Consider the following 11358-nt stretch of genomic DNA (forward strand, 5'->3'; position numbering starts at 1 on the left):
ATCGACGATCGTGATTCGGAATTTGAGTGTTCGGAAGGCCAGTAATTCTCCTTGGCGACGATCCGGCTCGAAGGACCAGAATGTTTCGGTTTGCGTTGGTAAAACCTTGTATCAAAGGCTCGCACACCAAGGCGGTAATTTTCGGAAGAATCCCTCTTGTATTCGTTAAATTAAATCTTTATTATCCGAGTCACAGTTATACGTAAGGTGTTATAAGCGAGGCGAACAGTATTTCGATCTGTATCGATTGGTGTCTGGAAGCCTACTCACCCGCGGAAAGAGAGCGAATGCGCGGAGCGCTCATTTAGGGGAATCGCGCCGGCGATCCGCGTCGCGCGACCGCCGCGTATCGTTCTGTGTTGACAAAATAATGAGTGAGATTTCGAACGAGAATATCAACAGCGAATTTGACGAGATATACTTTAAAATTATACTTATTCCTGAACACATATAGAAATTACAATTCGTCTACTAGAGACATTATTATTATAAGTGTACACTGATCTCGGATTTGAGATACTAAAGTGTATAAAAATTGCGTACATTGATCTCATTATCGAGAATCTGAATGTACGAATTAAAGAGAGGAAAGAAGTTATTTGAAGGAAGAAAGAACAAGAGAAAAAATATCAGGGCGCGAGTGGCTAAGCCGGGAATTGAACCCGGGTCTTTCGCTTTTCGGCAACTGTTCTGTAGCCACTCGCGCCCTGATACTTTTTCTCTCGTTCTTCCTTCCTTCAAATAACTTCCTTCCTCTTTTTAATTTGTACATTCATATTCTCGATAATGAGATTAATGTATGCAATTTTCGTACACGTTAGTATCTCGAATCCGAGATACTAGTGTACACTTAATAATGTCTCTAGTAGACAAATTAAAATTTCTATATAAAAAACATTAATAATTTTCGCACTATCAACTAGATGGCTTGAGAAGCTCTGTAATATACAGGGTGTCCCATTATAAATCATTCACGCAAATTACTCCGAAGATAAGGGTGATAGCAAAAAATAACCTTAACAAACGTTGTAGGATTTTGTAAAACATTCAATTTTTGGGAATCTTACTTTAATACTTTTATGCATAAAATAATGAGACGAATCAATTGGTATAAAGAAAACACATAGTTGCTTTCAAGAAAAAATATGTAGTTTGCAACATGCAACTGCATACTTTTTTTTGAAAGCAACTATGTGTTTTCTTTATACCAATTGATTCGTCTCATTATTTTATGCATAAAAGTATTAAGGTAAGATTCCCAAAAATTGAATGTTTTACAAGATATTTTGTATTTTATGTCAAAATACTGTAATTTACAAGCCTCATAACTCGAAAAGTACTTAATGAAAAATAACTTCATTATAGTGTTTTGAAAAGCTCTTGACACCAGCTATTAGATTTTGGAATCAAAAATAGAGGTTTTCATTTAAAAAAATTACTCTGACCTTTAAATGACCTTGAAAATCAACTGCGAGGTCAAAGTCAAGGTCACCCTCAGTTGGCCCCCTTTTAATCCTACAACGTTTGTTAAGGTCATTTTTTGCTATCACCCTTATCTTCGGAGTACTTTGCGTGGATGTTTTATAATGAAACACCCTGTATATTAATTTTTTGAGAGTTTTAAAATTTTTATAAAACATCTGAAAATTTTTGAGAAATTTAAAAAAATTTTATTTTTTAGCAGGGAGGACAACAACAATATCGAGGACACCCAATACATGGATGAAGATGACGCCGAAGACAACGTGGACGACGACAACATCCTGGAGGAAATGGCACAAGACAAAGATCTGCAGCTGCCATTGGAAGAGCAAGAAAATTTGATAGAAGGTACTGAATGTTTATGGTAAATTTTATATTTTTTTGGTACCTTGGAGAAGCAGTATCAAATTTGGATGTGCTTCACACAGATCGGCAGGGTGCCTTGGCGACGGTGTGCCACCTTGTCGTGGTGCCAAGGCTCCTCTGGGTCAATGATTTCCCTTTCCGCATCGGGACTTCGGTTCCAGGATGGATTGGGGTGAGACCACGCCGATGACCTCCCTTTCTGGATCGGGACGCTGGTCTCAGGATGGATTGGGGTGAGGCAACAGGGGTCCAAGAGCACACCTTAGGAGAAGGAAGAACTCCGAATATAAAACCCGGGCAGGACGGGCTCGTCAGTCTTGGTCGACAACCGTCTTAGTGAAAGGAAAACCATGATTACAAACCCAAAGAAGACAACTCTGTAAAAAATTATATTTGATGAAAAATTATGGCGACACAGAGGACAACCGTACCGCCTCAGGGGCTTCGGAACCCCAGAGACCGGCGAGAGGGGTATCCGGTCCCGGTGCCCCCCCTGTCGTCATCTTGCGACGGGCCATCCACGGCCACGCAGTTGCATGTTGCAAACTACATATTTTTTCTTGAAAGCAACTATGTGTTTTCTTTATACCAATTGATTTGTTTCATTATTTTATGCATAAAAGTATTAAGGTAAGATTCCCAAAAATTGAATATTTTACAAGATATTTTGTATTTTATGTCAAAATACTGTAATTTACAAGCCTCATAACTCGAAAAGTACTTAATAAAAATTAACTTCATTATAGTGTTTTGAAAAGCTCTTGACACCAGCTATTAGATTTTGGAATCAAAAATAGGGGTTTCTATTTTAAAAAATAACTCTGACCTTCAAATGATCTTGAAAATCAACTGCGAGGTCAAAGTCAAGGGGTCACCATCAGATAGATCCTTCGAAATCATGCAAATTTCGTTTGAGCCATTTTTTTGTACAAGCACATCCCTACGTTTTAAAAGGGTGGGACGGGTGGTCTGAAACACCCGGTATATACATTTATACATGGGGCATTCTTTCTCAACTTTACACCCATGCTGCCCATTTTTTATTTCATCTAAAAATTTTTGAAAAAATCTTAAAATTTACAGAAAAATGTAAGCTTTCCAATGGCGCGTGGCAAAATTATCAAATTCAATTGGATCATACTTAAAATTTTAGAAAACCGAAAAAAAAAATAAAAACGGTAATTATTCAAGTGTAGCGATTATTCATTCGAGTACTCTGTTTATCTGTGCACTGTCACATAAGTCTAAACTAAAATGGCGGATCCAATATGGCCTCCAAAAATTTAAAAAATTTAAGAAATTAACTGATTTTTATAAAACTTGGTATTAAGGGGTTTTTCGGGTTACTGTATACGAGTCTAAAGTTATCTTTTGAAAATACAAAATAGCGGATCTAATATGGCCACCAAAACATTTTGAAAATTTTTAGAATTTAACGAATTTTTATAATACTTGGTATCAGGGACTGCGTTCTTCTTTCGAAGCACCGCCCGCGGCATCCAGACATTGTCCATTGTGCCTCCCCTCATAAACTTACTTATGAGAGACCTGTTTTTCTCCAAAAGAGAATCAGATCCCTCACCGGTAGCTCCCTGATCTGCTCGGGCCCAAGTAGTGCTGAGCCCAGCATCCTGTGTCTCAATCCTGCATGTGCAGGACAGTCACCGAGTACATGAAGGCTTGTTTCCTCGTCGTCTCCACATGCCCTGCACTTGGATGTATCGCTACGCCCAAGCTGGTACATGTGGTAGTTTAAGGTGCCATGACCCGTCAGTATGTGTGCCGCTGTCCTGGCATCTTTCCTACTCAGAGCTCTTATGCTCCAAGTCAGTTTCCTATTAGGAGTATCTCCCATCAGAGCTCTAGCCTGTCTGCATTTGGACTCAGATTCCACTCTCCAGTGTCTTAGATGTTCTCTGCGGAGCCATTCTTTGATCCTCCCCTTTCCTAAACAAAAGGGGATTCCCAGGGCCGGCCCCGGTCCTACCATCGTTAATTCTGAACCCGCTTTTGCCAGCTGGTCCGCACATTCATTACTCTGGATGCCCGAGTGACCCGGCACCCAGGTAACGGTAATTACTCTTTCTCTCGCCAGTTCGTTCAGAACGCACCTGCACTCCCGAATTAACCGCGACGTTATTGTCGGAGCCCCCAGCGCCTTGATGGCTGCCTGGCTGTCCGTACAAATTCTGATGTGCTCTCCCGCTTCTACCCTACTCCGTAAGGTCTGAGCACAGCTTAGGATAGCCACAATCTCCGCTTGGAATACCGTGGCATAACTGTCGAGAGAAATGCTCTCCTTCCATCCCTCTCGACTGCCAAAGAAGCCGGCTCCGGAGCCCGTGTCCGTCTTGGAGCCGTCCGTATACCAGACATTTCCTCCATGCACTCAAGCCCCTAAGTTTCCACCTTCCTTTTCCCACTCCTTCGGCCTCGGTATATGCACTTTGAAGCGCCTATCAGAAGCCCGAATAATAGGTATTCTGTCCTGTCGCATCTCGAATATCGGATCCAGCAGAACGTCTTCCGGCAGCCTCGTATGCCGGGCTCCCTTCTTCCATTTTGGTTCGCATCTCAGACGGTATGCCGCCATTGCTGCAGCAGCCACCACCACCTGATGAAATGGTTCGATGCCGAACATTACGCCCATCGCCGCCACTGGTGTCGTAACCATAGCACCCAGGGCTCCTCTCAAAATCAGAGCCCTGACATGCTCCAGCGCAACTTTGGCTGTTTTCTTTTGCACTCTAGTCCACCATACTACGGCTGCGTATGTGAGTCTGAGGCGAAGTATGGCTGTGTAGATCCAGTGTATCATACTCGGTTTCAAGCCCCAAGTCTGGCCAAAGGTCCTTCTACACGTTCAAAAATACTGGCACAAGCTTTTGCACCGATTACGAAGGTGCTCCTCCCAAAACAGTTTCTTATCCAGGATAACTCCCAAATATTTCACCGATTCGGTCGGAACTAACCTTACTCCTCCAAGAGTGGGTCCCACAATGGTGCCCACCTTGTATTTACGAGTGAAGACAGTAAGACCGGTTTTCAGTGGATTCACCGCTAAACCTGTTCTCTGACACCACTCTTCTACTTCCAGTGCCCCCTGCATGAGCTCTAGAAGCGTCTCTAGGAACGGGCCTTGCACAAGTATTGCCACGTCGTCCGCGTAGCCTTGTGCAGTGAAGCTTCTATCGTCCAGTGCCCTTAATAAACCGTCTGCTACCAGGCACCATAAAAGTGGGGAAAGTACTCCGCCCTGCGGGCAGCCTCTTCCCACCCATCCACAGACTTTCGCAGTTCCCAGCGAAGTCATCACACGCCTCCCTAGCATGCCCCGGATCCACTCAACGAGCTTTATCGGGACACCCCTTCTGGCGGCTTCCTCACACACTACCTCGTGCGGTGTGTTGTTAAAGGCGCCCTCTATGTCCAAGAAAGCACCCACCGCGTAGCCCCTCCTTTCCAGCTGCTCCTCAATAAACGCTACCGTCTGATGTAGAGCAGTCTCGGTGGAATAGCCCGAACGATACGCGTGCTGATTCTTGTGGAGAGGGTGATTCCACAGAGTTGTCTCTCTCAGATACGCGTCCACCAGCTTCTCCAATGTCTTAAGGAGAAACGATGTTAAACTAATTGGCCTGAAATCCTTTGCCTTGGTGTAGCTCGTTCTTCCCGCCTTCGGAATGAAAACTACCCTGGCCAGTTTCCATGCGCTGGGTGTGTAGCCCATCGCGATACAAGCCCTTAAGGTTCGGGTCAGTGGGCCCACAATCTGTTTCAGTCCCTCTTGTAGAAGAGCCGGAAAGAAACCATCCGGTCCCGCTGACTTGTAGGGCTTAAAGGTGTTAATTGCCCACTTGACCTTCTCGGGCATGACAATCTTGGCCGCCATTCGCCAGTCTGCTTGTCGGGCTCTTCTGAGTGAGCCCGGCTCCTTATATGTAAATAGCTCTCCCGGCTCCCTATGGAAGTCCGGAAAGCTCACTTCTAGTAGATGCTCCAGACATCGCTCTCCAATCACCACCGTCCCATCAGGGAGTGTGATGGCTTCCAGAGTCGCATCCAGGTTCCTAGCGAGGATCCTGCAGATTCTTGCCGTTTCAGGCATTCCCTCTACTTCCTCGCAAAACTTCCTCCAGCTTTCCAGTTTCGCCCTAACCACAGAGTCTCTATATTCCTTCTGTGCCCTCCTAGAGAGCTCCCAGTCGGATTAGCGGCCCATGTTCCTGGCTCTGTTCCAGGCCCTACGAGCCGCCACTCTGAGACCCTGCAGTCCAGGGGTCTACCAAGAAGTTCCTCTACTATTTGTAACCGCCCTTTCGGGGCAGTTACTTTCATAGCAGTTTACCAGAGACCTCTGCAAGTAGTCCACACAGGTCTCCAGTTCGTCCTTTGTCTCTTGCTTCTTAAAGAAGCCTTTGAGACTGTTGGCCAGGTCTTTCCTATAGGAGTCCCACTTGGTTTTTCTTGGATTCCTGAATTTGACCTCCTTCCCCCTAGCCTTAGCTATCCTGAAGGAGATCTGCCTATGGTCAGAGAGCGAGGGCTCCGTCGAGACCCTCCACTCCACTACCTCCTGTATCAACTGCCTGGAACAGACAGTGATGTCGAGCACTTCTCTTCTCGCTATAGTGCAGAAGGTGGGCTTGTCTCCTGTGTTGAGAATTTCCAGATCCGTAGATGCTAGAAACTCCAACACTTTTCTCCCTCTTTCGTTGGTGTCCGAGCTTCCCCACACGGTGTGATGCGCGTTAGAGTCACATCCCATGATCAGGGGAAGCCGCTTCTCATGGCAGTATTCTGCCAGTTTTATCACCGGTACAGGCGGCACCGCCTCCCCCTCGTCATGAGAGAAGTAGGCCGAGCAAATAACCATTTTCTTCCTGTCACCGGAGTCATCAGTGAAATTCACTTCTACAGCCGCAACGTCCCTGGAACACAAGTGAGGTATCAGCTGGGCTTCCATGCCCTTGACGGCCACGCAGGCCCTGGGCCGGTCCACTGATGGAGCCCTAAAGAGCCTACCGCAGGCCGCCAAACCCCTGATGCAACCTCGGATTACCCAGGGTTCTTGCATCAGTGATATGCATGTTTGTCTCCCAGCTTGTTGCCTGGACAAAACAGCCGAGGCCCCTTTGCTGTGATACAGATTAACCTGGGTGAAGGCTATCCCTCTCGATCCCGCCATTTGGCTGCAAGACCATTTTAGGAGGGTCCTCCTTATCCCCCTTTCCCCCCCCCCCCCCCTGGGCTCCACTTACCCGAAAGACAACCCTGTCGAGCCCAAAGAATGGTTTGAAGTCCAGTGTCTTCAATTTGAGGACACTGGACCCCGGGACCCCGAGGACCAGGTTCCCACCCTCCCTGGTGGCCCCTACCCCCTCCGCAAACACTCCAGCTCTCGGTGACGAGACCTGGGTTCTGCTTCTCCAGCCGCTTCAGGACCGTGGCCGCGCCCCTGGGAAGTCCCGGGACCCAAACCACCGCCCTGTGCTGCTTTTGAAGCGCGTCCAAGCCCATCACCTTGAGCCTGGCGCCCTCCCACGGAGTGATGCCGCCGATCCGCCCCACGAGCCAATCCAGCGACGCCCCATCCGCGCATCTTACCACCGCCGCACCACTCCTTAGAGAAGTGCCGTGGAATCTGGGCACCGGACCCTCCTGGATTCCGTCGATCTCCTCCAAGACCGCATCTCTCAACAGAGTCAACTGCTCAGCAGTGATCCCTGTCTCGGGGTAGCCCTCCGCCACAATCATCCTTGCCAGAGGGTCAGCAGCGTCCGAGTAAGCATGTTGCCCGTCGCAAGTCCTTTGCTTTTTCAGCGGACGGTCGCCCGATAAAGGGGTATCCTTGGAACCCTTCCGACGTTTACCGTCGGCTTGCCCCTTCACCACTTCCACCGGCGTACAGGGGGAAGCCACGGGAAGAGAGCGAGCCCCTTCCAGAGCCGCTGCTCTCATCCGCTTCGCCCTCCTTCTTTCGGCCCCGCACCGATTCTTCCTCGCTGGAGGTAAAACCTCCTGCCGCGCAGCCGGGCCGGCCTCACTTCCGGAGCCCTTAAGGGTCCCGTCCGTCACCGTCCTAGCTCCTTCCCTCGGAGACCCGTCACGCGAGCCCTTCCGACTTCCCACTTTGTTCTCTACGTTTAATTTTAAATTCGAATCCATAGTGGTCCCACGAGTAGCTAGGGAACTACACGGTCCGCCCACGCAGAGCCCCGCATGCGTGGGTAAGGCTGGATACTCTGGGGTTTCGCCCGGTTTCCCAGAGGCATCGTTCGCGACACTGCTCCCCCAGTGGCATGCAACCATCGCCACGATGGCTTACAACTTGGCTTGGGAAGCTGGTCCGCGGCAACGGTCTTCCCTTACCCTCCACAGGGTTTTACTTCCGTGGGGCCAGGTTATAATCGCCACTACCCAGCAGCACTAAGTCCCCTCAGAAAACTCACACCTACTGGGCATCCTTCTATTCGCCACCTGGAGACGCGCCCGGTGGGTAGCTCAACCCCCGGGATTGATCAATATATATGTTGTATGAAAAACGTTAAGCCAATTTTGGTATAAATTTTTATTTGTTGTAGCATTAATAATATTAACCGAATCATGTGTTGATGGTGTATGCAAAATGGGAATATTTTCTAAAGGTATACAGTTACCTGTTGTTATGTTTTTTATTTCTGTGTGTACTATTAATTTTTAAAAATAGATTTAAATTGTTTAACAGTGGGATTATTATTGTATCTACCATGTGCGCGTATATTACTAAATAATAATTCCAGATGGTCTTGGCTACACTTATACATTGGAATATATTTTAATAGATCATTATCAACGCAATTAAATTTATACATATGTTGCAAACTTTTAATATTTATGATCAAATTATTATGATTTAATATTTATGATAAATCCGAGAAAACCTGTTTTGACTTTTGAGTTAAGTATTTTTTTACGCTCTTTAACAAGTACTAATGTTTTAATATACTTTGCACATTTTTCAAGTCTTTTATTAATTTCTAAATAATTATCACTATTTATCGGTTTTTTAAAACCACGTTGTCTTTATATTTTTAGAATTAAGAATGTCAAATAAATCATTAAAAGTAGAGGTAAATTTTATAGTTGCCGAACAATCTTGAAATTGTGATAACTGTAACGAATTTCTGCATAACTCTAATGCGTTTGCAACTGATGTACTTAATAATTGACTCGCTAATTTAACTTTTATCTTATTTTTATGAAAATCAATGTGTTTAGTTGTCAGTTTGTTACCAAGATGTAGACCTTCTTTTTCTTGCAATTGATGCAAATCTTCAAAATGTTTCCATTTAATTTTATTCCCAGCACTGTCTAAAGTTCCTTTTTAGTGCCAAGAACGTTTCGTGTTAATTTCAACATGTGGCATGGATCAAGAAACACGTTGACTTTAGTATCATTAGATGGATGTTTGAACCATGTCTGGAAATTATTTGATTGTATATCAAATTTGCAACCAAGACTTTGTAGCATTTTTAGATTAGTTGACAAACCATCACATGTCAATGATATTACTAACATGCCAGCTTCATGCAATACCATTAAACATTGTATTGTTAAATTTCGCTTTTGATCTGTAGTTATACCGCTTATTAGATAGTAAACTATAAGTAATTTCCAAGCTTGATTTATACATACTACACAAAAAACCAATGCTTCCCCTGATAGCTACCTGTCTGTGTTGTTGCTGCCACGTTGCCGAAAACAAAGGGCATTAGTTTTCAGCAAATTTAGAACAAGGTGTGTGAGTCATTTGCCTCTGGTATGATATCACATGAATTCAGCATGTGTTGCTGTCAAGTTGCTATGTGTTTGCTGCAATGGTTTATCGCTGTACATAAAGAGCAAAATGACAGCAAGTTGCCAACAACACATGCCGACTCATAAATTTCAGCAAAAATTCAACAGCGTGTCGAAAACGGTTAAATATATTTTTTGCACCCTTACTCTTTTCAAACATATAAAATAATAAGTAAATAAATCCTTCTTTTTGTTATCATTAGAAAGAAGAATTTACTTATTTATTATTTTACATATCTATTATACAGGGTGTCCCAAAGCACCCTTAACAACTCTCGTGAGGTGATAGAGGAGATCGAGACGAACAAAAAAGTCTAATACCATTTTGCGATATTTGCAATAATAACAGAGATATTTAATGTTAAAGTCAGGCGAATAAGAGCGCGCCGCGAGAAGCGCTCGAGCCGCCTGAGCCGTAGGACGGCCCAGTGTGCACCATTATAGGCCGTCGGCGCGCGGTAAGGGGAAGGCAGCGCGCCACTGCCCATGGTTACGTCGTCGTTCCCGCGTCTTACCGCGCCGCGCCAAAAGATTCGATAACCGATAGTACAAAATAATAAATAATGAAAATAATAATAAATAATAACAAATATAAATTAATAATTAAATAATAATATGTATAAAATGTTTGAGCACGTTTTCCGTAAAATATCGTATAGTATTTCAATACATGAGATAACGATTACAACTTGCATTCTGCTCTGCTTCACATAATTCTAGTGTCTACAGAATTGGCAAAACGCTCTACACTGAGAGAATTTTCTCTTAGACTTTATCCTGAAAATCATACACATGTTTGATTAACTTTACTAAACTACATAGTAAAATTAATTAAACATATTTTATATTTTATTGTGATAGATATTTTAATTTTTTATTGTGATAAATATTAATCATAAAAATTCTTATAAAATTCTTTCCAAATTGTCCCACGATTATCATGATTTTTAAAGTATAAATTATAAGAGAAAATTCTCCCTGTGTACAAATTAAAAAAAATACTAAGAGTTCCAATAGCACTTTTAATAGTTTTTCGATAAAAATTAAAAGATTCTATGTACATACACATTTCTTATTAAAAGAATTAAAAAATTAATTTATTAAAAATTAAAATTAAAAAATATCGTTTTAACTTTGTAAATCTAACACGACATTCTCTTCCCTAATTACTAACACGCATTAAATATTATAATTTGTAGCAAGACTTCCTGATAGCTGTTCAACTGCCAAAATGCTTCTTGCCAAAAATGATAGTATTTAATGTGTTTTAGTGCTTAGAATTAGAGGAGAGGAGTACGACACTTCGCAAATTTAACACGACGTTAGATTTGCGAAGTTAAAATATTTTTCAATTTCGATTAATTTAAAATAAAGAATGCGGAACTTTATAATTTTTATCGAAAATTGTAGAACTATAAAAGTGATATTAGAACTCTTAAATTTTTTTTTAAATTTGTTAAACGTCGTGCCTTCTCTCTCTCTCTCTCTCTCTCTCTCTCTCTCTCTCTCTCTCTCTCTCTCTCTCTCTCTCTCTCTCTCTCTCTCTCTCTCTCTCTCTCTCTCTCTCTCTCTCTCTCTCTCTCTCTCTCTCTCTCTCTCTCTCTCTCTCTCTCTCTCTCTCTCTCTCTCTCTCTCTCTCTCTCTCTCTCTCTCTCTCTCTCTCTCTCTCTC

General features: G+C 43.6%; 1 protein-coding gene and 1 pseudogene across 1 annotated transcript; both read right to left on the minus strand.

Moving 5' to 3' along the window:
• Positions 1 to 6112: 6112 nt before the first annotated feature.
• On the minus strand, positions 6113 to 8620 carry LOC136999629 (uncharacterized; annotated as a pseudogene).
• LOC136999497 (uncharacterized) lies at positions 6131 to 6925 on the minus strand. The gene has a single exon (XM_067353838.1). The coding sequence runs from the start codon at positions 6923 to 6925 to the stop codon at positions 6131 to 6133; it is 795 nt and encodes a 264-aa protein (XP_067209939.1).
• Positions 8621 to 11358: the final 2738 nt, after the last annotated feature.

Source organism: Linepithema humile, chromosome 4 (assembly GCF_040581485.1).
Source record: "Linepithema humile isolate Giens D197 chromosome 4, Lhum_UNIL_v1.0, whole genome shotgun sequence".
NCBI classification, from domain to species: domain Eukaryota; kingdom Metazoa; phylum Arthropoda; class Insecta; order Hymenoptera; family Formicidae; genus Linepithema; species Linepithema humile.

Excerpts from the sequence above, each read along its gene's own strand:
- LOC136999497 (XM_067353838.1), bottom strand. The coding sequence starts at position 6,925 with ATGCAAGAACCCTGGGTAATCCGAGGTTGCATCAGGGGTTTGGCGGCC.